The sequence below is a fragment of the Falco punctatus genome, assembly GCF_963210335.1.
Source record: "Falco punctatus genome assembly, chromosome: 4".
NCBI classification, from domain to species: domain Eukaryota; kingdom Metazoa; phylum Chordata; class Aves; order Falconiformes; family Falconidae; genus Falco; species Falco punctatus.
The window spans coordinates 99270871-99297924 of NC_137583.1; the positions used below are offsets into that span (position 1 = coordinate 99270871).

The 27054-nt window shown below is 39.6% G+C and overlaps 2 protein-coding genes across 6 annotated transcripts in view; one reads left to right on the forward strand and one right to left on the reverse strand.

Annotated features, from left to right (window-relative positions):
• The window catches only part of TMEM108 (transmembrane protein 108), a 253085-nt gene extending 236249 nt beyond the window's left edge, over nt 1–16836 (reverse strand). The window contains exons 1-2 of the mRNA XM_080387264.1: nt 16702–16836; nt 14005–14099 (exon numbers count right to left, since the gene is read on the reverse strand). The gene's annotated coding sequence lies outside the window, so the exon portion shown is untranslated. The remainder of the gene's footprint in view (nt 1–14004; nt 14100–16701) is intronic.
• A 428-nt stretch (nt 16837–17264) lies between these two features.
• Nucleotides 17265–27054, forward strand: part of NPHP3 (nephrocystin 3) — a 29486-nt gene continuing 19696 nt past the window's right edge. For 3 of the 5 annotated variants that reach the window (XR_013928074.1, XR_013928075.1, XM_080387173.1), the window contains exons 1-9: nt 17265–17854; nt 18214–18339; nt 19637–19787; nt 21296–21448; nt 22800–22933; nt 23170–23330; nt 25231–25378; nt 25946–26020; nt 26580–26756. Coding sequence is in view for 3 of the 5 variants with exons in the window: in XM_080387173.1 (XP_080243299.1) it covers nt 17504–17854; nt 18214–18339; nt 19637–19787; nt 21296–21448; nt 22800–22933; nt 23170–23330; nt 25231–25378; nt 25946–26020; nt 26580–26756 (1476 nt within the window). In the remaining 2 variants the exon portion in view is untranslated. The remainder of the gene's footprint in view (nt 17855–18213; nt 18340–19636; nt 19788–21295; nt 21449–22799; nt 22934–23169; nt 23331–25230; nt 25379–25945; nt 26021–26579; nt 26757–27054) is intronic. The other 2 variants (XM_080387171.1, XM_080387172.1) reach the window with 2 other exon arrangements.

Below are 27054 nucleotides of genomic sequence, written 5' to 3' on the forward strand. Positions count from 1 at the left end.
CAACCCCCTGCTAAAGCAGGTTCACCTCAGCAGGTTGCATGGAGTTGCATCCAGGCAGGTTCTGAATGTCTCCAGCAAAAGACACTCCACAATTTCTTGGGACAGCCTGTTCCAGGGATCTGTCACCCTCAAGGTAAAGAATTTCTTCCTCAAATTCAGAAGGAACTTCCCGTGTTGCAGTTTGTGCCTGTTGCCCCTTGTCCTGTCACTGGGCACCACTGAAAAAAGCCCAGCCCCATCCTCTTGACACTCGTCCTTCAGATATTTGTAGGCATTGATAAGATCCCCTCTCAGCCTTCTTTTCTCACAGCTAAACAGGTCCAGCTCTCAGCCATTCCTTATAAGGGAGATGCCCCAGTTCCTGGACCCCATCAGCCTTCTTGGCCACAGGGCCTCTGCTGGCCCATGGGCAACTTGCTGTCCCCCAGCACTCCCAGGTCCTTCACCACAGAGCTGCCCCGCAGCAGGCCAGCCCCAGCCTATCCTGGCGTGGGGCTGTGCCTCCCTGGTGCAGGATCTTACACTGGCGTCTGTTGAACTCCATCAGGTTCCTCTCTGCCCAACTCTCCAGCCTGTCCAGGTCTCACTGAATGGCAGCGCAGCCTCTGGTGAATCAGCCCCTCCTCCCAGTTTTGTATCACCCGCAAACTTGCTGAGGGCACACTCCATCCCTTCATCCAGGTCATAGATGAATCAAGTTGAACAAGACTGGACCCAGTACTGACACCATTAGCTACAGGCCCCTGCTAGATTCTGTGCCATTAATCCCAACTCTCTGAGCTCTGCCATCAGCCAGCTCTCAGTCCACCTTGCTGTCCCCTCATCTAACCCGCACTTCTGAGCTTACCTATGAGGATGTTATGGGAAACAGTGTCAAAAGCCTTGCTGAGGTCAAGTAGACAACATCCACTGCTCCCCTCTCATCTACCCAGCCAGTCATTCGCTACAGGTTGGTCAGGCATGATTTCCCCTTGGTGAATCCATGTTGACTGTTCCTGATAACCTTCTTTTCCTCCACATGCTTTGAGATGACTCCCAGGATGAGCTGTTCCATCACCTTTCCAGGGATGGAGGTGAGGCTGACCAGCCTGTAGTATCCTGGGCCCTCCTTCTTGCCCTTTTTGAAGACTGGAGTGACATTGGCTTTTCTCCTGTCCTCAGGCACCTCTCCTATTCTCCATGACCTTTCAAAGATGATGGAGAGTGGCTGTGATGATCAGTGATTGTTCATCCTGTACCAAGTGAATTTGATTCAAAACTCAGAAATGTCTGGAGAAATTCATAACCAACTGCTACCCAAATTATCAAATAGCCTTTCAGTATTACCTAGAAATCATAGAAACTCCAGATTCCAATATACAGGAAACTGGGAAAAATCAGGAGCTGATATGGATACAAAACCAGGAGTTCAAATAATATATCTCTATTTAATTAATATATCTCTATTAATATAGGAAGGAAACAGTAATTGAACTATTTTGTTGCCATTGTGAAGTTATTAATACTACAGAACAATTCAGCAGATTGTTTTTCTGATTCACTGGACAACTAAATTCATTGCCATTCATTGACATAAAGCAAAAAACCTCCACATCTGAAAGATTTTTCCCTCAGTAGAATGAAGGTGTGCAATTAAGGAATGCAGTCCTTTACAGGACTCTGTAGTCAGCGTACATAACAGGAAATGAGCTACTCAGTAAGATGGGAGTGTGCATCTATCATTTCAGAATATTTTCACTCAGAAATCAAGTAAGTGTTTGTAAAAACAAGATTACTCACCACTCTCTCCCCGCCCTACACTACTGTTCCTTTTCTTGGCACCATCTGCCTTTGGCCAAACCCCCAACTTAAACTGAGACATTTAAGTCAGTGGAATAATGACATTTTATATCAGCTGGAAATCCTATTACAGATATCACTGTGGCAGTATGATGTGTATGATGTGGCAGTGTTTGCCATCAGACAAAGCAAAATAAATCATATGAAATATACAGCTGTTTTTTTATCTAATGACAAGACTTATTTATAGATACTTGGCATAGTAACTAAGCCAATAAATTTCATTTTGCATTGTAGAAGTAGCTGCATTATTCAAAATGCATTTCATAGCCTGTTGGCCCTCAGAAATTTCTTTGTTTTTCTGTCTTTTGATCAGTACCAGGCAAAAGAAAGATGGAACTAATCCAACTACATTGGATAGAACCAGTGCACCTGAGAAGCTGAAGGCTTGGCCACCTAAATGCATAACTTGGTTCTGATGAAAATGTGCAATGTAGCAAATTCTTCTTCAATCAGCATTGCCCCTTGTTCTTGCTTTTGTGGTGTCAGATACATTCTTCTGGCTTTCTGAAACTGCATTCTCATCTATGTCCTCCTTTATCTCATTTATTTTATACTTTTCTCCTCTCGTGCCATTCTGTCTTCCGCCTTCATTTAGTGGTTTCTAACTTCCACACCCATGCTATCTCCCCAATCCCCTCCTTCTTTTTCAAGATCCATTGTCCATGCAGAGAACAATGAAAGATTTCAAGATCTGAAAAGAATTTACAATCATGTAATCTGACATTGAGATTAAAAAAAAAAAAAATCTTCTAGGTATTACAGCACAATCCTTGAATCTAGCCCCAAATTTGTGGTTGAATGAAATTAAGTTGTTAAAAGAAATCTAATGCTGATTGAAAAATTTTGAGTGATGCAGAATCTAACATCCTAGGAAATGTAGTTCTGATGTATATCTGTTCCTGAACAGGGTCCAAGTTTATCATCAGTCACTCTAAAAGACATTTATAAGCATACATGCTCAAGGTTATGAGAAAGAAAGATACATTCACAAGTCTGGGCTTTTGCAAACACAAAAAACCTGATGTATAAAACTTGCAAAAGCTCCTTTTGGAAGGCTTAAAATAACTGGTGCAAAGTCTTCTTTGCAGAACCTCCCTTTTTTTTCTGAGCTTATTCAGGGAGGTATTAAAACTCCAGAAGAGGTTTTGGGGTTCAAACAAAATCTTGTACTGTCAAGTTAAAGAAGCTGCATTAACACAGGATTACACTTTCTTTAGAAAGTTTATGATGTGAACTGTGTAATTGAAGTAATCCTACTTTTTCTTTTTGAAGATTTTTATAGGAGCGATTTTTTACTTCTGTTTTCAAAGAAAAGCATTTCTCTTTGTTACATCTTTTATTATATTCAGTGAAATTTCTAGTGTCTTTTGATATTTTTGCAAAAAGTTCTTCACAAGTAGCTTTTATTTTTCTTTAATCCACTTTGTTATGAAACACACATTTATTTGCAAAGTAAGTACATATCTTAGTGGAAGATTTAGGAGTTGCTTCTTTAAGATTTACCTTCTCCTTTTGGATATAATCTATACAGCTATATGAATAGTAGATTTAGAAACATGATGCAGTATAACATTTTTCCACAAACATCAGGATTTTTGAGTCAAAACATGAGTAAGTAAAATGGATATTCAGCTATTATTTTTATAATAATTCAAGTACGTTAACAAAGTTTTTCTTGAAAGAAGTGGATAAATAAAAGTATGTGGTTTCCTAAAAATTTCGAATTGTGATGAAAATGGTGCCATGTGTGAATCTATACTTTAATTTTCATCCCTCCCCCACAATATGTAGAAGAGATATTTACATCCAGACTGTCCTTTTCCTCTGCAAAAGTGGAAATATCAACAGAAGAAAGTCCTTGTCACATTCCAAGGCAAGATGTAATTTCTAGTACTGTTCAGGTTTGGATTTCTCCTCACAGATTTCGGGATAATTTAGATCTCCAGGAATTACTCCTGCATAAAGACAGGAAGGCCTAAAAAGTGAAGGCTGTGGATTGCCAGCATTTCTAACTGTACCAGCTTTGCAGAAAAAACATGGATGAGCGATTTTTACCTACACGTGTACCCAGATATTTCATTAATGTTGGTACTAGTTAAAAATGGAGGAAAAAAAGAGCTGTTGAAACTACATCCAAAGTGCATGTATTTTATCTCAGGACCAAAACCCTGGAAGAGCAGCTCAAATCCAAATATTACATAACCTCATAATTCTTTATAACTTCATTACCCAGTATATTCTATCACCCAGTAAAGACATGTGTCAGCAAACATCTCTGAACTGCATTTAAAATTTTACCATCTTCCAAATTTATTCCATGTTTCAAGTTCAAATCTATTTAAAATGTATTATTTTAAAATGCTTAGATAAAGCATTATAGCAAAATAAAACAATGACTGAACAGAAAGAATAAAACAAAACCAAGTAACACACACACATAAATTATTTCTTTCATCAAAAGCAAAATATGTATTTACAATACAAATATGTATTTACAACAGACTGCTGAAGGTTTCAAAGGTAAGGTTCTGCAGTTTGAGTAGTGTAAATTATGTAGACTTCTAAGATACAAAAATGAAGAATACAATAGTCTGCTCAGTGGTGGTGTTATGAGTCTAGGAGAGAATCATGTACTAAGAAAAATAATTCTTCAGGGTACTTAATGTCTTTCTGCTTTGGTTTCTCCTTGACACTTTTAGTTCATTTCCTACTCTTTTCTGCCAATACTACCACTTGCTATTCAGCTTCACAAGCCAGCTGCACTGATTCAAAGGAAGAGTGTAACAATAATATTTCTCATTTTCTATCTTTCCTAACAAACACAAGGATTCTTTAAAGTGAAGATATGGGTACACATTAGATATGGGTATTCAACATTGTTCTAAGAAATCTGATTAAAAAGATAGTTAGACTTCTAAGTCACCTAGAAGATTTTTTAATATTTTACCTGGTATTTAATTAAAATATCACAACCCAAGTAGAAAGCAAGGCACTCCTCTACTTTGCTACATCCTGGAGCGCATCTCTGAACAAATCAGCTCTGAGCTGTAATAGGAAAATGTGGTTTTGAGAACAACAAGCACACAGCTGCTTAACCATATGGGAATGTAGCTGTATGAAGCTCTGTTAATACCCACTTTTCACCTCCTCACTTATATCCAAACGCGTTGCCTTGGGGCAGGCTCCCACTTCCACCTTTGCTCCACTGCAGCCTCCTACTCTTACCATCCTTTTGTCCTCTTGAGAGCTCTAGCAGGTCACCCAGCCACATGACCTTGAACACTGACAAGCATCCTGCCAAATTTACCAATTCTTGCACAGTTTATTTTAGACAAATGTTAGATGTCTCTGGTAACCAAGTATATATGCATCACTAACTGGAAAAATCAGTCAAACAATATCATGTCCTGTCTACAGAGCTGGAGTCCCACAGTGATGTTACTGGTCTGCAGGGGATATATACTGCTTTTTCAGTCACTCACTATGCATAACTTTATACATTAATATGATTTGATCCTCTTCATTCTTTATTTTTCTGTAGCAAAACTAAAAAGGAAGATAGATAGGACCCAATATACAGAATTCTATTATTTGAAAAACCAGATTATAAATTATGCATGTGACAGCTAATGAAGATCAAACTTATAAAAGAAGTTAAACAGCTAGATTAATATCAGAAGCATGAACATGTCTAAACCTATTATCTTTACCTAATAAACTTACTGATAGGTTTCAAGTTGACAAAGAAATAATTTATTTACCACACACAAGGGCTGAGTACTTTCTCTGTTGAATTTGTCATGGATATAAGTAAATTCCCCATCCATTAGCACAGAATTGGAGAGGGGAACTTTTTAGCACAGACATGATTGCTTACTACACCCATTTTTCACCAGTTTGTTTTAAATAACAGACAAAAAAAGACTCCAATTCTTCTCCCATGATAACAATAGAAACATGCTATAAGAGAGCAACCTGAACATTTAGCATAAGAAAATTTCCCTAAGGTGTGATAACTAAATAGGTAGCTCCTTGAACCTCATCAAAATTCACATGACTGCTCTGAAATACAAAATCAGAACCTGCTACCAAGCACATAGTCTCTACCCAAACATCATCGAAGAAAAAGCATACTCAGTTCTGCTGTTCATTCCCTGTGGGCTTCAGGCACTGAATCCCATCTGTGCTGTCATCATTTGTCTGTGAGCTGCATTCTTAGGCTGATATTCTGCTTTCACACCCTTCTGAAAGCGCTTTGTGCCTAAGGAGACACTTCATATAGAACATACAATTGCCTGTGCTCAGAAAAACAAACCATACCATTTAAACACCATTCTATGTTGCAGGCTGACCAAAGACATGTTGGCCTTTGAAAAGATGAATTCAAACACTGCAGCATCCTCTCCAGGATAGCAAGCTACTCTGTGTTAATGCCATTGCCCTAAACTGCAACAGGAGGACGACAGAGAGACAGCCTCATTTCCTTAGCACATCCTGCAGAGAACCCTGGAATGCAATTCCCATAAAGCATTGCCACATTGCCAAGAGAAGGAATTTGGAGAGATTTGTTTCTGAAACCAAGCACCTGACTTTGCTGCTTACTAGATATGAACGCTCTCCTCAGTGCTCCTGATGCACTGAGGAAGCCCTGTCATTATACCCCAAAGCAGAGGTACTTCACTTGTGCCCAGTTCATTTGCAAGCTGTTCAGGTATTGCAAAGGAAAAGCACAGCTCATTGCTGCCTGAGCTCCAGACACAAACTGGCCCTTAACCTAGAAACTACAGTTAGTCTATCATCTGTATACACAAGTGCAGCAGGAAGAACAGGCATTGCCCTTACTTTTAATTTCTCTTCCATGAGGATTAATTTTCAAAGGAAACGCTGAATGTTTGAAGTAGCCTTGGGCTTTGCTTTAGCAGATGCATGAGAATGAAGTGACAGACTTTAGGGAGGATGGGGAAATAAAGTAATATTTTGAATGTTTCCTTTACTGTTAGATATCAGTAGTGTTTATTCTAACATATCACCTAATCTAAAGTCATGTCAATGAAAAGGCTTCACCAGAGACTGCAACAAATTGTTTACTCAATAAAGGTCATTCAATTGGTGCTGTTAATCATTTAGTTCCATTGTGAACATAAGCCCAGCTCTGACATTTAACAATGGAAAGCTAGGTAGGGTTACTGTTTCCAAGACTAGTCTCATTGCCAGACAGAATTCTAATAAAATTGTTTTCAACATGCAGTGTGAAATGTTTCTTCTCATTTAAAGGCAGTATGTTTTTTGACAGGTCTGAGCTATGCATTTTGTGGCTTTATTTATATTGTTTAAGAATAAAGTGTCAATTTGCTGTTTAAAAATACATTGAAAAAAGTGTTTATGGCATATTTGCCTGTTGAAGGCAATATAAAAGGTATTTTAAAAAAGTAGAAAAGACTTTGCCTGCTTTGTTGTTGTTTGAAACTGCTCTGGGGAGTTAGGTTGCTCTTCTCATTGCAGCTTGCTTTCTTTGTGTGGAGCAGAAGCTTTATACAAGAAGTTTAGCGCTTGTGATTGCAAAGACAGGTTTCTAATGTACTTGAGATACCAGCAGGTATTAAAGATTGTACCTCACACCAAGCACTTTGCATTCTTTTCCAAGTGATTTGTAGCATCTGTGATCTGCTTCCTACCACAGAGAAAATAATGAGAAACCAGTTTTCCCATTGCCAGAAGACATCTTCCTTCATCTGTTGACCCCAAGCTTTTTCCTCTTCCTTTACCATATGTGATGTCTCTTCACACAGCACAGTTTTCATTTGTGTTTTTTTTTTTTTTAAACAAAAAATAGACAGAAGACTGAATTAGGAGCTAAGGGGATGAAGCAGACAGCAGTCAGATTTATGGTGTGGAGCAACACCTAAATTAATGCAGAGAAATGGCTGGCTGTTGAAATGCTTCTGCTTGAGCAGAAGGAGTGAAGAGCCCTGCTAATGCTATCTGGTTCTCTTACTATTCCTTTGGCATGCACTGAAAGATGCTGAAAGGTGGAATGGGATGGGAATGAAGCCTGGAAAGGAGCAAAAATGAAGTCTGTAGAATGAAAAGGACAGCATGGCAAACAACTTTTCAGAAATCAAGTAATGATTATGCATTATGTCCCTTCTTTTGAAGTCTTCAAGACATTTTCAGTAACGTCTACTTCTAGTATCTTATGCAGTTGTGAAATGCCTCTGTGTGTACTGCAGAGAAGCTGTGGCTCCAGATACAGGGCACACACAAGTAGAATTGCTGTGTACAAACGGAGCTGTCATGTTTCCCAGACACAAGTACTATGGACACACTGCAGCTTGTAGTGCATGTTCCGTAAATCCAGTATATCTCATATGGATCAGATCCACTGCATTTGAGCAGATGGAATCATAGAATCATTTCGTTTGGAAAAGACCTTTAAGTTCCTCAAGTCCAACCGTAAACCTAATACTGCCAAGTCTACTACTAAACCATGTCCCTAAGTGCCTTGTCTACAGTCTTTTAAACACCTCCAGGGATGGTGACTCCACCACTTCCCTGGGCAGCCTGTTCCAGTGCTTGACAACTCTTTCAGTGCAGAAATACCCAATCTAAAACTCCCCTGGTGCAACTTGAAGCCATTTCCTCTCATACTATTGCTTGTTGCTTGGGAGAAGACACCAACACCCACCTGCCTACAACCTCCTTTCAGGTAGCTGTAGAGAGCCATGAGGTCTCCCTTCAGCCTCCTTTTCTCCAGACAACTCCCATTCCCTCAGCTGCTCCTCATAAGACTTGTGCTCTAGACCGTCCACCAGCTGCATTGCTCTTTGGATGCGCTTCAGCACCTCACTATCTTTCTTGTAGTGAGGGGCCCAAAACCGATAATCTGTACAACAGATGCATGTTGATTTGACACTTTCTACAACAACAAATTCAGTGCACAGGCACAGTGGAGCTGATTAGCATGTGCACAGTGGGCAATCCTCAGCATGTGTCACTATACAACAACCAGCCAGACCTACCCAGTAAGAACTTATACCACTTGACACCATGGAGATACTCCCCAGTTCCAAACTTCCAGAAGGTCACAAGATCACAACCACATTTCGTATACAATAAAGAACATGCTCTGGTTTTTGCAATTCATAAACTGAAGCCACTCCAAATGTGGAGACTTAAAGTAGCAATGAACACACCACAAAACACTTCACAAGTGCACATCTCTGCTGTATGCACTACAGACAAGTTTTTTTTTCCTTCCTCCCATTCTCTCTAGTCACAGTTCATTGCTACAAAACTCCTGAAGTAAGATGAGTTGTGGCATGAACCTGGAATGCAATCACAGACCTTTACACCTTCAATCTAAAGTACTCCCAGAAGAGTTACTGTAATGGCACACCTTACATGTTTCAGAGAAAAATTAAGTAGACCTTCTCCCATATTATAGCCCATTGGTCTAATCTCAGCAATGGCACAACATAGCTTTGGTGCATTTAAATAAGCTGTAACTTAATTTAATATATATCTGACCACAAAGCCTTTCTTTATTCGAGTCACACTTTTTAAGTTACATGTTTAAAGGAGTATATGCAGCTCCACTGTTCTCCAGCTATTCCTGTTACGCAATGGTTATCTAATCTCTCTGTGTGCCAGTCAATTATAGCCTCAAGACATTCAGAATTTGCTGCAGTTATAAAAAGAGAAACATCATTTGGTTTCAATACACATCTCATATATAGAATTTAAGCACAATAAACAATGAAGTGCTAAAAAAACCTGCCAGCCCAATAGCCCAAGAAGGTTTTTTGGAAACTATATAAACTGACTCCACAAATATGCCACATGAATGGTTTAAAGATAAAATTCTACATCACGTGGTTGTCAGATTCAGCTCATACATGCAGAATTAATGCAGCAGAGAAGTAACTACATGCTCTTTCTAATAACATGATTTACATGGAAAATACCTAAGATTCTTCATTTATTTCAGCAATTTCTACACTACCCAGATTCATTTCTTCAAACGATATACTGTTTAGCAGGACAAATAATATAATACAGCAGCACTCCTCAACAGTGAGCACTTCTAGTTACACAACTAAAACTGGAGGGATCAACGAAAACCTTACATTTTCAGCTGGATGAAAAGGACCTTCCTCTGGAAGGTAGGAGATCAGAGCATCTAAGCCTCTATAGGGATCTATTCAGAGCTCAAATCAGAGTTTCAAAGGTACATGCTAAGAACTCCCGAGAAGCTTTCTAGTATTTACCTTCTTAACGCTGGGATTCAACATCCTATCTGCCGTGCCCCTGTTGGGACTTCTACTGCTAGACTAGCAACATGGGCATTTCTGAACAACCTTCATCTCACAGGATATGAACATAATTTCTTCTGCATTTGATCAAGTCAGAAAACAATCTATGTGACTGCCTTTATACCCCCTAAAAGCAAAACTACTTCTGCATGAAAATAAGAGAATGACACCAACCACAAGAAAAAATGGCAGGAAGCGATTTAATATCAAAGTAAATACTGACACGATTAAGGACATTGCTAAATTGATATATTAGTGAAATGCAGCCATTTGCATAGTTGAATAAAGGTTATTCTAGAAAGAGGCAAATATGGCATCTTATAGTATTGTCACAGCAAACTCTTAAGCCTCTTGTCCTGATGATGCAATCAATCCATTACTTTAAATGTCTGACTTCTCTAGGCACTACAGGGGGAGGGTCACACTTGACCCTCACAGGCAGAATACTGAATAACAAAGATGACAGCTACCCAAAGGAATGATGAAAATGGCTATGTTTTATAACTGATCACCCTTGAGATCTCAGGTGCCTCTCTGAAGCAAGAGTTCATTTCAACCTCATCTGTGTATGGCTGAGTACATCTGGAGACAGAAGACTTTTATTTTTAGCTTGTTGTAAGAGAGGAGGTGTCCTAATCACTGAATTAAAGAATCATGATCCTTATAGTTCTTTCTCTCTGGTCCCATAATCCATGCACTTCCTACTGAATGACATACTAGTTCTCCCCAGACAGTTGCAGAAGGTCTGAGCCCAGCCCTCCCTACAGCCTCCTGGTCAGGGCACCCTTCCGAGAAACAAAACATGCAGGATCTAATTGCTGTAGGCTAAAGAAGCCAGTGAACCCACTCAGGTATCAACCATTTGGATTGGGTCCATTTCCACCATCTGTTTTTGAAGAAAATTTTGTTCAGATTTAGGATGCCTAATTTGCATATCCAGATCAGGATAAGCTATTGGGACACTTGGCTCTGCCAAGAAGGCAGGTGTTCTGGGTGTGCACAATACAACATGAAAATATTCTGGAAATTTCACTCAGGTCCTGTTGAATTTCACACTCCCACTAGCACAGGAAGGTTTTGTAAAGAGTACTCTTAAGTGATCTTAAAAATTATTAGGTGCAATCTTCAGACTATTTCTTCTATATTCATCCCTTCTTACGCACCACTGTAGTTTTGTAGCTCTAGGCTGAACCAATAAAGAGCACAGCAACAACAACTGCTTGTTGGACATTTCCCTTTCACCCCACTTTTCTGGTGAGCAAGATTAGTTGTTGTTCAGCATTGTGAACACACACAGTATTAATCCAATTCGCCTGGAATCAAATGACCTTGAGACTGCAAAATCTGAGATGTCCTTCTCAGTTCAGTGATAATAAAACGGATGTTCAAGAACCCTCTTCTTGCTAGGATTATAACTCATTGTGGAATTCTCAGTTAAAACTCAATTCAGGCTTCTGACAAACTAAGGTCACTTCAAAGCTTGTTTCAAACTTTGAATGCAGAAATGTTACCAAGTGACTTGCTGTAAAGATTAAAGTTTATCTTGTCTGACACACTGAGGCCATGAAGGTGAAAAGTTTGGTTCTGATTATGAATTGTGTTGTTCTGAAACCATTTCCTATAGCTTATGTTGAAACATTTAATGCATCCTTGCATTACAAGTTACAAACATAAACAAAATTAAAGTAATAGACAGGTGTGGAGGCAGAAGATTCCAGACTATTATTTCCATTCTAAATAACAGACTGCAAAAACCTTCCTGCATAAGGGCATCTAATTCTTTCATAAAAAATCAGAACACCTACCAGTTATTGAAGATTGCAAAGAAAAGCCCTATTCTTACTGAAACCAATACAAAAAGTATCTATGAATTTAATGGAAGGAGTATATGGTTCTCGAAACCAGTTAGTGTTATGCTTTTCAAATTACACTATGAGTGACAGGCAAACCAGTACACTAAAACTTTAGGGTTTATTTATCTGTCTCCTCTGTATTTTGTCTTGAAACATCTTCCAAAACTGTCTCAATTCTTTTAAAAGCTTGATTATAGCTAGAAGCATGTAACTTCTGAACTAATACTTTCTTAACTCTTGTGTATGCAATTACTCTCCTTTTCTCCCACCTCCTCACACAACCCCATTTTCATGAGGTCTTGCTGTCCTCTAGTGGCAAAGAACTATGACATGTAAAGTTATGGGGGCATTTAAAAGTAGACATTCCTTCCTTCATTATGATTTTCATCATCTCTGCTCCGGGTAATTTTCAGGTCTCTCACCAAATGGATTCTTGAAAGAAGCTGATGATCTCAGCTTGATGACTGTAGTAAAGTTACTGAGTGAAACACAGCAAAGTTCAATAGCTATTTGAACTTAGAGCCATGCCCTGAAGTTGAATTTGTTAAACATTTTGCTGTTTGAATTGTTTTGCAACTACCCACGTATATGTTGTATTCTTTTTAGCTTGAAAAGAAAAATCAGATGCATTAGATACTCTCATAAATGTGTCAATAGAAATAAATTATCTTAAGACTTTAGGTGGGATTTTCAGCACGTTTCTTCAGATTACAGCTGTACAGTTCTACTTATAAAGCTTAAGTTTATAACAAAGTCATGGTTAGGAATGTAAACTTCTAACCTGTTGAGTTAATGATGAATCAGTTTCTTAGTTACTCTGTCTCCTGTACTCACAATATACCTCAAATTAGTCCAACCCCAGTTCTGCAATTTCATGTCAGGTCATAGAAAGACTGTGCAAGGCATAAGCCAGTCATAATGATGGATATAGCCCCAGCCATGCTGGGTCACATGAAAAAGGGAGGACAACCTCTGCCTCCCCACCATCTAGATGACATTCCCTCGGCTGCACACAGCTCCAGAACCCTATACACTAGTCATAGTGGCTGGTGAATCATGGAACTGCTGCCACTTAGCGTGAAGGTCTCAGAGGACAGAGGCAGATGCCTTTCATGCAGATGAACAAAATGCAGGTGCTGCAACAGGGCAGAGACAACAGTTATCATGCTCTGAGCTAAGATCTGGCAGTTTCAGGCTTTTATGGAACAACTAGAGTACCATATACAACACAGATCATCTCTATTGAAAAATTCCCCCTGACTTCACTGTGCTGTACATCAGGCCTCATGCTATATAAAAGAAAGAAGCCGAATAAGTAGATCAGTCATTTGGCTTATTCCTGCACAGGGTAGAGTACGGAGGAAAGCCAACAAGTTAATAAAAACCAGCCCAACAACAAGCAACATCTTAGAGCAAAGTCTTCATCATCACTAAAAAGAGGGAAGTAGAATCATATATAATCCAGGACAAAGTGAATCTTTTAAAAATTACCATACTACATTTTTTCATTGCGTGTCTTCAATATAACTCTCTTAATCATGCTCCATCAGACACAGATATTTTTGAATAATGGAGATCATAAAGAATTATCAACTTGATTCAGTGCAGGCACAAACAATTTAATAGTGATTTATGAAGGGCTTCTAACAGACTTTGCTTATGTCTGTGGTATATAGCCCTGTCACTCCAGCATCTGAGTTAACAAAAAGGATGTGTAGAATTTTGGTCAGCTGCCTTTCATTCAAAGCATCTTCTGCTTTCAGGTCATTATCAACATTCATTCTAACCACAGCAACTCTTGTTTTTAATGGGTAGTCAATCTGTGGCAACTATCACTTTCAAATCTTCCTCAGCTTCCTCTGATCTTGCTGCATTCTGACCTTGTACACTAAATTCTACAGGAATACAGAGGCAATAGCGTACCAGACATATTATTTTATAAAATGAACATCTGCTAACTTTGAGCTGAACCATAATAATCCTTGTAAAAAACCAACCTTCTTTCAGAGGGCCATTTCCCACAGCTGTACTTTTCTCTGTGGGACAGATCCTTAGATCCATAATTTTGTTTGTCAACAATCACCACCAACTCCTAAAATGAAATAAAGAGAAAGAAACCTCAACAATAAATCATGTAGTAATATAGTGGATATATCACAGACAAAAGCAATACCCCTACAGATGCCACGTAGATGTTTTTAAACTGTAGCCCAGCAGATTTTAAGTATCAGCAAATAAAGTATTTAGAATGTTTGCACAAAATTGTCTATGCCATAAAACACAAAGGTCCATGGGCTTCTAAGTAATACATACAACAAAAAAAACCCCATAGTCTCCGTAGGAGGAAAACATTGGCAGAGCAGTTGTTCCATGATGGATCAGGAGTTAGATTGTATACTGACCCTGAAGGTGTAGGTAGAAGAATAAATTTGTTAAGAGGATCAGCCAATGTACTGTACTCCTCATTATGTGGATTCAGGGATGGAAAGCAGTCTGGTTCTGTTACAGCTGAAGTCAGGAAGGAGCTTTACAAAGTACAGGTCCTCATCTGACAAATACATCTGTACTGCGTCTGGTGAGATAGAGCTGATTTTCTTCATACCAGCCTGTACAGTGCTTTGTTTTAGATTTGTGACTAAACCAGTGTTGCTAACACATGTGTTTTAGCTACTGCAGAGCAGTGCTTGCACAGCGTCAAGGTGCTCTCTGCTTCTCACTCTGCCCACGAGCAAATAGGCTGAGGGTAGGAAAAAGCTGGCCGGGGACACAGCCAGGACAAATGATCCAAACTGGGCAAAGGCATATTCCATGCCATATAACATGATGCTCAGCAATAAAACTTGGGGTGGTCTCTCCAAAGTAGCTGTTTCCCAGAGATTAGCTGGGCATTGGTCTGCTGGTAGGAGGTTGTGAGTGACCACCTCTGCATCACTTGTTGTTTGAGTTCTTTTTTTCTTTTCTCTCTTTCCTTCACTAGTTAAACTGTCACTATTTTGACCCACAAGGTTTTCTCACTTTTGCTTTTCCAACTCTCTTCCCCATCCCGCTGGGCTGGGATACTGACTGAGCAACTGGTGGGTGCTTAGTTGCTGACGAGGGTTAAGCCACCGAATCTCACACAGAGATTGTCTTAATAACCTTTTTAAATTAGGTAAATAATAACAATGTTAAACATGAAGCTGCTCAAGTATCCCAAATGTATTCCCTGCACTGTATTTACGGCACAATTCACCCAGCATTAATGTCCTCAATGGACTAAGGATTGGGCTGCCCTAACTGAAGCTTAAAAAAGTAACATAACATGAGAAAGCAGTTTTTAAAGAACTTGATAATATATTTTCTCCAGCAATTAATTTTCTGGGTCGATTCATTTTTGAAAGTTAAGACAGCTCATCCTCAAATACTCTGAGAATTGTTTCCAACATCTGGGCAATGAACAGTTGGATTTCTTTCTGAATTGTCCTAGTTGGAGATTTAAAGCAATCTTTGTTTAGTTTACAAATTAGATGTTGAAGCAAGCTAATCTAATCCCTAAACATAAGGAAAACCAATCCATGAAGCAACAGGAAAGTAGTGTAATTTTTCTGTTTAGAAAGGGTTGTGTGAATATGGTCTCCACTATCCATAAAAATTCTGTAATGCACCCAAAAGCAACATTAGAGAAACAGTATTTACAGTTCTTCCAATCTATTTGTTAATTTCAAGTGGACTATTAGAGGGAATCCAGGAGCTCTACAATACTACACTTTCTATTCTAGGCTTGAAGCTTGGAGATTTTGACTTTCATGAACTCAGAATATGAGAACAATTCAGCTGAAGCACCAGCATGAACATATTTTTAATTATTCCCAGAGTCCAAACAACAGTGAAGTGGAGAAACAGCCTGATACCAACATGTGAATGAAAAAATCAAGAGCCTTGCTTTGTTACAGAATTACAGGCTTATTTGCCATATCACCTAATATTGTGCAGGCTATATTATAGTCAATATTAGGGAAAACACAGTAGCATCCTTCCTCTTCCCACAATTGTCACATATTCTGCATCTGTCTTTTTCACTGAAAAGGGGTTTAACCAGAATAGATCACCAACATAACCATAAATGATATTCAGACAAGAAATTACCTTTCCTTTTTTTTTTTTTTCATTAAAACAAAGGGGTAAATTAGGGCAAACAGCACATATTTCCCAAACCCAGTTTTTACTCTGGGAAATAAACCAACACTTTTTCTCTGTTGTACACAAAAGTAATTCTCCCCTCCAAGAGATTTTGCAATTCAGGGACATACCATTTGAAAGACATTTCTAAAACTCCCCCCCAGCCTTAAAAGCAGATGACTCCCTTGGTCATGGCAACAAACGTGGCACACGTGAGGCAAAATCTGCTTTAAAGTAGCAACATTTTTGTTATTCATGCCAATAGTAGGGCAGGTTCTGAGATTTGGGAACAAACAGATGTTCTCCTCAGTCTTGGGGATCTGCTCCTCTGAAATCACCAAGATGAGTGAAGGAACCACACCTTTTTTTTGAAGGGGCAGAGAGGGAAATTGCATTAAGATAATTTAAGGGACAGCTAATCTATGACTGCCTTATTCCTGAAAGGAAAGGTCTTCAAACAGAGAATTCACATGTTTCAGACGAGGCCCTGAGGCACTGAGTATGGGTAGCACAGGGAGCCATTACCCAGCACTTACTTCTGGGTGGACCCGCTACTGTCTCTTCTCAGTTCTTCTTCAAGAGTGTGCCAGCTGGTCTCAAATGTCACCATTTCAGGGTGGTGAGAGATTTCCCCCACAAGGTCTCTACCTCACAAAAGCTTGTGGCACAACCTGTGCGTCCCTGTTTGGCTGAGGAGAACCGGGCGTTGTGAACGTGCAGGCCAGTCCGGGGTGCGGAGCAGCCCGGTGGCTTCGGAACGGCGGGTGGACCCGGTCGGGCCCTCCTCTCTGAAGAGAAAATGGCCACTTTTTTGTTGGACGCTGCTCGGCCCGGCAGCAGAGGCCGAGAAATGGGAGGGCTTGCCCTGCCCTCACGTTAGCTCCTGGTTTGAAAAGCAAAACCCCACAAAGCTCTCGCTTTTCCTCAGAGGTGCAGACTCCCGTCCCCCGGCGCCGCCAGGCCCCGCCTTTCCCCGGCCTTCGCGCGCCCCCTCCCGGGCTGCTCCAGCAGCGCTCCCCGAACGGGAGCCGCCGTGGGACGGGACGGGGCGGGAGGGGGAGAGGGAGGGAGGCGGCCCGCGGGGCCTCCCGCTTTCCCTTCCTTGTCCGGCTGCCGCAAGGAGCGGCCCGTGGCCCGTGGGCTCGGAGGGCCCCCTGGCTCGGCCGGGCCGGGGCAGCGGTGAGAGGCGTTGGCCGGGGGGAGGCGGGGAGCTGCCGCCTCTGGGAACCCGGCGCCTCAGGCATGTCCCCGCCGCCAGGGCCTGCCGGAGGGGGTGGCTCCCTCGTTCGGCGTTAAAGCCTCACCCGGCGGTGGGCGCGGCAGCGGCGTTCCCCGGCCATGGGGACGGCGTCGTCGCTGGTGAGCCCGGCGGGCGGGGTCGGGGAGGTGATCGAGGACACGTACGGTGGCGGCGGCGAGGCCTGCGAGATCCCGGTGGAGGTGAAGCCCAAAGCTCGGCTGCTGCGCGGCTCCCTGCGACGCGTTGGGGCCTCACGGCCCGGCGGCCTCATCGGTGCCAGCTTCAAATCGACGGCCTCGGTGCAGGAGCTGGAGTGCGTGGCGGAGTACGAGCGCCTGAAGAAGGAGTACGAGATCTTCCGCGTCAGCAAGAACAACGAGGTGGCCTCCATGGTGAAGAAGGAGGCTAAACTGGACAGGGAGAACAAGCGGCTGCGCGCTGAGCTGCAGGTAGCGCCTGCCGCCCTCTCCGGCAAGGGGACTGAGCAGCGCAGCAGGGCTCTTGCGCGTGAAACCGCAAAGGACTCGGCCTGCTTCCCAGGAAAGCTGTGGCAGGGAGGTGGTGGATATGATGGCTTTTCCTTCCCAAGGAAGGCAAGGTGTTGGGGGGACAGTCCTGGTGAGCTGTAGGGGCATGTTCAGGTGTGCCTCTGGGGATGGGGACCACATGGTGCGTGGCTGTCTTCCCTCGAGCAAGGAGAGGTGTAGCGTTCTGGGATAACGCTGTTGCAGTCAGGCAAAGAAGTAATCTAAAACCATTGATCAAAGATTGCTTTCACTCAGAAAATTGGTATGTTAAATATTTGCAGGCACTTCAGAAAACTTACCAGAAAATACTTAGAGAGAAAGAAAGTGCATTAGAAGCTAAATACCAAGCCATGGAAAGAGCTGCTACTTTTGAACATGATCGAGACAAGGTCAAAAGGCAATTCAAGGTATGGATTGACTTTTCTTTTCCTGGGAAATTGACCAAAAAGAAGAGTGATGTCACTTGGTCACATTGCCCCAGTGAACTTTTCTCCAGTAGCTTTCATAGCTTTCATGCAGACCTCTCCTCCTCAAAAAAAAAAAAAAAAAAGGTGGTGGGGGGGGGCACAGTATGGTAGCTGTAGCTGCCTATTCCGTTTAAGATGATCCTACCAAAACCTATCTGTAAAACTGTGAGGAAAAAATAGAAAATATCTTTTTAAATATTAAAAGGAGAATGTGCAGTGATGCATCATAAATTCCTGCATTATTTGAACACAGGAGTATCTTCATATTTGGGAGTGACAAGAAAACACGGGCTGCAAACTGATACATACTGAAGGAATGTATGAGCAGAGTTCCACTATTTCTGATTTTACATATAGCATTAGAATGTTTAACACTTCTAGCTTATATTAAAGAAAGGTGTGTATTGGTGCATCTCTTTTGGCTACTAAAATATGATGGCTAGTTAAAGACAAAAGCCTTTGCACTTTCTGGAGGGATGACTTGAAAGGCCAAGCTGATGCTTCCACTTTTCCCTTGATGCAGGTTTCTGCCACCCAAAACAGGGCAATAGATCCTGGGTTTGCACTGTTTTCAGATTCTTGATGTCTTGAATTGCAACAGGTGTTAATGTTTGGCAAATACATAAAAAGAGAGTTGGTTTTGACCTTATTTAAGAAAATGGGACTCAAAGAAGATTTCCTCTCTTCTTGTGGTTGTGTTTTCTTCCCACCATGATGGTGATATTTTACAAACAAGACAACGGGAGATGTTTGATCTCTTTCTATCTTAGGAAATTTTAATTTCTGCAACAATAAAAAGTAAATACGAGATTATATGTAAGTGTAGAAAAATTCTTGGAAGAATAAAAGGGAATCTTTGAAAGAGTTTATACCATATAGTGTGATTTTAGAAGATAAACTTTAAAAGGTGAAGAAAGTTACTTGCCATTTTTAATGAACTTCCCATACTAATGCAGACTTCTAACTTTCAAAACATTACGTTGAGGTATAAAATGGTAAAATTTTAAATATAGATAATTATAAATTATGTTTTCCTGCTCAATTATAGGCTACTTATGGCTTCTTGTTCTCGTTTTCATGCCTTTGCCTGCTAAATGAATGCTAGAAACTTATTTTTCCAATTGAAAGCAGATAACATGAATTCAGGAACTGATACTGAATTTTGAAAGATTTATGGTTTGTTGGTGTTTTTTTTCTTTTTTTTTTTTTTTTTTCTTCTTCCCCTTCCCGCTGATAGATTTTTAGAGAAACTAAAGAAAATGAGATCCAGGACTTACTGAGGGCCAAACGAGAGCTGGAAGCAAAACTTCAGAGACTCCAGGCCCAAGGAATCCAAGTGTTTGATCCTGAAGAGTCTGATTCTGATGATAATTGTACAGATGTTACGGGTGAGAATTTCATCCCCAACGTGTTGTGCTGGAACATGACTGAACTCTGATTAGTAAAGCACGAGAAAAATCCTCTTCTTTTGAAAAAAGTTAGTTAATTCAGGTGAATAGCAACATAAAGAGTAAAAGCAGCTGACTTTACAAACTTGGTGTAGATTGTGGGAACTCCACATTTCTAGTTGTATGAATGGATAGATGAAGAAAATAGAGCACTGTCTAGACACAGTGACTTGAACGTTTTTTTTTAAATTGTTCCATGAACAATTCTGAGTTTTCTAGTCTTTTTTTGAGTTTTCTCATACTAGATATAAGAGATCATGTTCCAAAGGATCCAAAAAGGACAACTGAAACTAGAGGGAATCTTAGGTAGACTTGCTGTCTTGGATGATGAGGTGTGCTAGTCTCAGCTGCTGTACTTTTCAGAATAGCAGTTAGATATCTACCAAAAATGAACTGACCAGAGAGTCATTGAAGAATTTTTCAAAGGGAAGCCCTAGCAAACTTAATGACATAAAAGGCAAAACCTTCTGTATGCTGGAAGAGGTATTTGATAACATCCTAAGAATTCAGATAGGTATGTGATCAGTCCGCTGACTTTGTATCAGTCAAAATAGAGCAATAATTGTAGCAGTTCGCACCTTAACGCTCTTAAGGATGGCCACCATTGCTTCTTGCACCATGAAGGGTTGCTGAGGAAAAACTGCGAGTGCTGTTGCTTAACCTTTGTTTTGCTTATTGAGATATATTGACTGTCACATCTTGGCGGGAGTATAAATATGCAGTCTTTAAAAGTAGTAATGTTTCAAAATCCAGTGGTCATCTTTTTGCATAGTAATTATGCATTTGGTGAATTTTAGTGGTGCAGATAGTCTTTTCTTTAATGTATTTTATCTTTTTTCTTTTGTGTTAAATTAATTTTTGAATTCATACCTCCTTTCTTACTTTTTTTCTGTCTTTTTCAATGTCCTGGTTTTCTCCATGGAGTATTTATTTAGTGTCTTGAATGTTCTATTCTATTGATTGGCAGAAGTGTAATCCAAGCATATTGTGAAGAGATACCATGAAAGCTCTTTCATGTGGCACAGAGAATGTATTTCAGTCCTGACCTACAGCCTCTTTACGCTTTTTTAGTGCTGGGACATTCCTGAACAAAAGTTGTCAGTTTTGTGAGGTGCACAAATGACTGAAGCAATACTGTGAACTGTTTTTCTGATCTGTAATGCAATTCAGCATTTGAACCCAATAGATGCGAGCAATCTGTATACCAACAAATACTAGCAAATAACCTCATCCTTTAGCAGCTTGGCTTCTCATTAACTTGGGATAAGCACCCATTTAGATTGCTTGTGTGTAAAGCACACAAAAGTGTGAGCAAAGCTGCTGAATGAGTAAAAATGATGGTCGGTGGCCTGTGCTAGTAAGTTTCAGCTAGAGTATTTAAGACTGACAATTTACCTTGTTCAGTGACAATTACGAGGGGTTTTTTTTTTTTGTTTTCCAATTCTTAGCTGCTGGGGCACAATCTGAATACTGGAATGGAGGAGCTTTGGGAAGTGAACCATCCATGGGTAGTATGATGCAACTTCAGCAGTCTTTCAGAGGGCCTGAATTTGCTCATAGCTCCATAGATGTTGAGGGACCATTTGCAAATATAAACAGGGGTAAGTAATAAGGTTTTTTTGCTGGGATGATAGGTGTCTGTGTAATTTTTCTATCCATTCTTAAGTAATTCTGTTCTTTCTTAGTTCCTTTTCGGTCTGTTCTTGGGTTATTAGAAGGATTATTTGGAATTCTTTGTAAAAATAGAAGGAACTGCACATGCTAAGTTGTGTTTAATATATTTGGTGACTGTGGTATGTGCAGCAGTGATTTTAGCAAACAGCAGTGAATGGTGCTTCATTGTGAGTAAACTGAATAATAAATTGTTACTTATGTGGGCTAAGGAAGATGGTGATCTCTCTTTCAGTATCTGCTGGGATTCCTTTTTCCATTTTGTATTCAAATTCTTTACTTCCTGAGTATGAATGATACATTCATGTTAAAATAAACTATATCCCTGGGTTTTTCATTGGTTTTTCATGGATTTTGACTCTGCTTAGGGCGCCATTTATGGAAATCTGATTGCAAGGCTAGGATGTATGCACTGTTATGTGAATCAGTGTTAGATATTTTTCTTGTCAATAATTGTTGCTTTTGAACGTTTTTCCCAAATGGTCTGTTGTAAATTATCTTCCCATGCTCTGGTTTCCCTCACTGTTGTCCTGGCCCTGGAACTCCTCCTGCATATAGCTGACTTTGCAGGAGGTTTTTCCCTTTTTCCTTCAATCCTTCAGGCTGTGCTTCAAAAAGTCTGTGTCTGCAAAGTGGGAGGGGAAGGTCTGCTCTGTGATGGCTCCAGCTTAATACACAAAGCCTTTCATCATCCCATGTGGCACTGAAAGGAGAACCTATTCCTATCTTGAAACAATAACCAGCCACAAAACCAAGAACCTAAGAAAGTTTTAACATTCATTGCTTCTATAGGGAATTGATATACAGTACTACAGAAAGCAATGGACTTTTCTATGAAGAGGAAGTTCCCATAATATTTTGCTGTCGTTTATTTGTGTGGTCTAATTTAAATATATGTAGATCTAGAGAAAGAAATAAAATAATGTTTGATTATGAGCGATTTTAATTATTTCTGCATATTTTTACTTTACAACTATCAGCTCGATTTTTGTAGATAAGTTTCATCAATCCTATTTAAAGGGAATATTGTGATGATAATATGAATATATTTAACACTAGTCTTTTGCCACATTATCAAATTATATGACAGTATCAGATGATACAGGTTTTCTGCATTCAAATTTATAAAATTGAAATAGTTGATGTATGTAAAGATGTTACTACTATTTTAAGTAAAATGCAGTATTGGTAATGTTAAGAGGTGATAACTTACCTGTTACGCAGCGTAATCAGATGTGAAGATCTCTAGGCTTCATTTTGGGCGTTTTTTTTCATTGGCAGATGATTGGGATGCTGCTGTTGCCAGTTTATTACAGGTTACTCCTCTGTTTTCCCACTCTCTGTGGAGTAACACAGTAAGGTGTTTCATTATTAGTACTGATGAGACTCAACCAGAGGTGGACATCTTTGTTACAGTGAGTACCTCACAAACTTACGCTAACTTGTATGTTCTTTGCTTCTACTGTGATACTTATTCAGAAATTTGTCTAATATTTTTTGAAAGCTTTATTTAGGTGTAGCCGATTTCAGTGAAAGTACTGTCGAGGACTTCAGGGAAAGAAACTGCCTAGAGAAAAGAAATTGAGATTTATGTAATAGGTCCTTAGTGTTATGCAGATTTAGTAATAAATTTATTTAAATTTGCTTTCAGAACTACTCACCAAAACTTCAGAGACTCTGTGAAACAATGGGGTATTTCTTTCAAGTTGTTCATTTTTCAGCAGAAAATGAAAGGCCTCTTAAGGATGTAAGAAAATGGGAGATTGAAAAAAGCTCATTAGTCATTTTGCTCCTGCATTTAACTTTGCCAAGGTGAGTATTTTCCAGACTGGTAAAGCAAATGGAAACTGGTAATTTTTGCAGAGTGCATGGCTTATTAAAATGTATGTGGTGCTGTGCTCAGTACATTTCCTAAGTTAAGTGCCTTGGAAGTGATACTACTTCAAACTTTAGGTTTGCTAGTGCAGACAGTTAAAATAATATATCATCATTGTATCTTTTTCTTGTAGCTACAGGTTCTCTTAAAATACAGTATGAAAGATGTCTTCATAATAAAGAAATGTCTGTTTTGCTTTCCAAGAGCAGCTCTCTGTCATGCATATTGCTAGAGTCTTAGGAATTCAAGATGGCTGGTGTGAATGTCCTCAGTGTTTTTCATGTGCTTATCTAGCCTTACATCTGTCTGTAGTATTTTGGTTTTATTCTGTCACTTACTATTTCCTGTCCTTGGCTATTTTTTGGACCAATTTCATGGTTGTCCTGTGTGATACCTTATGCTAGCTTTCTGCGGCTTAATTTACTGAAGTCATGATGTTTTATGACAAATGGTGATGCAATGTGTTCTGTTTGTTCAGTGAGTAATTTCCTAACTTTCTAGAAGAAGAAACATGAGTTACTAAATGAAAAACACCGAACCAGGGGTACTTGTAGAATTGTGTTAGGACTGTTTCAGTTACGCATTTGGGAATTTGAGTGGAGTTTGGTTTTGATATTTGGAGGAGAGAAGACTGTCCTTTTGCTGAAGGAGAGGAAAAGCGATTAGCAACGATAATTTTAAGGATCACAGAGTGATCATTCCAAAACATCTCTGAATGCAAAAATCTGAAAATACTGGTATGCATTAAGTTTCATATTAGGGGTAGATTTTGAACTCTAGGGATTTCTAGTACTGTTGAATTGTTAGAGCTCTGTATTAACTAGACCTCCTGTTTCTGTAAATAAAACATCTCTTCACAGAGAATTGAAAAAAGGCTGGTTGAAGGCACTAGTGGCTAAAATTTACAACAGCGAAGTGCTTCAGGGAGCAGCTAGGTACCACAGAAGATGTGCTTTTGTTTTCAGAGTGGAATCGGACTAGAGCTGCCGTACATTTATGGTCTTAGAAAGATAATGTCAGCTTCTGAGGGTATATTGGCACTCTGAAGGGATACTCTTGCCAAATAACATGGTTTTATGTATGTGGGTCACAAGTGATCGAGAACAAAATAAGCAAGAGAAAAAACACCACAATGGAGCCTTCCTGACAACAGTATTTACTTAGAGAGTTTCTCGCAGAAAAAACTGTGTTGAAAATTGTAGTGCTTATACAAAGAACATAGTATTTGAGAGATCCTGTCTGCTAATGTCAGCATTCCTAAGTTGTATAGCTCCTTCTGTGGAACAGCAATAGGTTGCTGAGAATGATATCCATGGATATCATTCACATATATAAATGCAAAATGTTTTTTAGTCTAGAGGTGTGTAATTCTCCCTTTCAACTACTATAAATTAAAAGGCTATCCTACATCTGACAAATACTGAAGGACTTAGCCTAAAAAGGCCAAGGAGTAGAACAGAACCTTCAAATAAGAGATGGCAGAGCGTATGATGCTTATTAATCGTGTGATTCCATGTTCTTTCCATGAAAGACAATTAATTAGCTTTCACTCTGCATACTGGTGACAGGGAGATAAACTTTTAATTTACAAAGCAATTAATCATAAAAAAGGTAAATTAATGGTTTTGGTGCAAGTAGCATAAATTTAGCTCTTAGCTTTTCCTTGCGTCAGACTTTTATCTTATTCTCTGCTGAAATATTTGCTTGCCCTTTGTTGTAAATAGATGAGACTTTTGAATTAGATTTTGCAGTGAAACCCATCTTTGGAGCTTGTGTTGATTGAACTGTTTACTACAGCAGTGTAATATAGCACAAGAATGCTGATTTCCAATCTAGTTGTTTGTTGGAGGACTATGAGGAAGCCTTCTTGAGGAATCCAGAAGAAAAACCCCGGCTAATTTACCACAGAAAGGAGAATGGCGGAGTCAGTTCAGTCTCAGTCCAACAATTAATCGAACAAATTTCTTGCATGAACAAAGCAAAGGTATGGCATTTTAAAGACTGTTGTATTTTAAAAGGCTTAGTTTCCTGCTATAAACAACATTGAGTGCTGGTAGTCCCAGATTTTAGGAGAAATTGCATTACACTCATTGCTCTGGGTGCTCATTATATAAGCAGATTGATGAAGCTGAAATTTTTGAATGTTATGAAATTTTCATTAGCAGGGGAGAAAAAAAGCTACTGCATTTTCACTGAAAAAAAAATTCCCTGTACTATAAGAATAGAAATTCTCACCTGTGTTTAGCCATTTGAATGGCAAAGTTATTTATCTAAGTCCCTCTGTAGCCACTGAAGAGAAAGATGTGTACCTCCTGAGAGATTCCTCCCATCTGAAAATAGATCAGTTGTCATTTATTTCCCTCTACAGAGATAACTGTTGAGAACAGCTGAAACTAGATGCCCAACTTCTAAAAGCTTAGGGAAAGTGAATCCTACCTAAGGAATGCAACAGAATGGAATTTAAATGTATTCCAGAATGTTTGTGTTGGAAGTCCTAAATAAACCCAAGTGGGTTCAGAGTTGCATCATGCTTTGCCTTGTACTTTTTCAGATAATTGACCATATTGGAGGTGTGGAGGAAGGAGCATATGAAATCTATAATTGTGTGGAAAAGATAATTAAACAGGTAGAGTACATGATGCATTTCAGCTTTTTCTGTTCCTACTTTGATTTATGAACTTAAATGATTTCAGCATCATTACTATACACTTAAATGTAATTGAAAGAATCTTCTTTTTGTGTTTCATCATTAATATCTAGCAAGCAAGGAAATCTGCAATAGAAAATAAAACCCAAAACTGAGCAGTGCTTTTATAGACAGAAGCAGAAATATCAGGGGAAAGGGATCTATTTGTGGCCTTAATTCGCTTTTGTTTTCTTTTTATCCATATCATAGGATAAGGAAAAATTGCATAGGGCATGCTCTCCTTATCCCTGCTTGTGGTGAGTTGCTTCCACTATGAGAAGACTAAAACCAGTGTTTTGAGACCTATGCATTCAGAGTTAACTTAGTTTCATCTGATTGCTCTTTTATTCATGTTTTCTGCTATCCTGAAAGGAAGCGAGCATATTGATGTTAGTAGAGCTGCACTCATATACAGTGGAATTGAGACTAATGCCAAATGTGCCTGCACTGTTAAGAACTATAATTGTGGTTTTCTCCACGTAATTTTCTTTTTACTTAGGATATATTGGGATATGAAATGGCAGAACTAGAAGGCAAGGATTTGGGTAATAAGGAAGAGTCCACTACTCCTGAAGAAGTTTTTGGTGATGTATTGTGGGATGCACATGATGAACAAGAACAGATGGAAGCTTTTCAGCAGGCTTCTAATTCAACATGTGAGCTGGGATTTGAGAAAGTAAGTATTGAGAATGTATGTGGGTGAAGAGAAAGTCATCACTGATTTCCATCTCTTGTTAGGCAAGATGTACTTCTGTAGAAGAAGCGATGTCTGAGGGCGTACTTGAGGCTGTTACTCCTTAGGCTAGAATAAGCCATATGTCTTTTATAGATGGCATATTTATTTTCTGGGAGAGATGCCAATTTGTGTGTTGTTGAATGACATTGATGAAGTAGCAGTTGTTGTTCCTGCACTGGGGAAAAGCACTATAACAATATGTCAGAAGTAAGGTGTCCTGCTAGACTTTGGTTGTCAA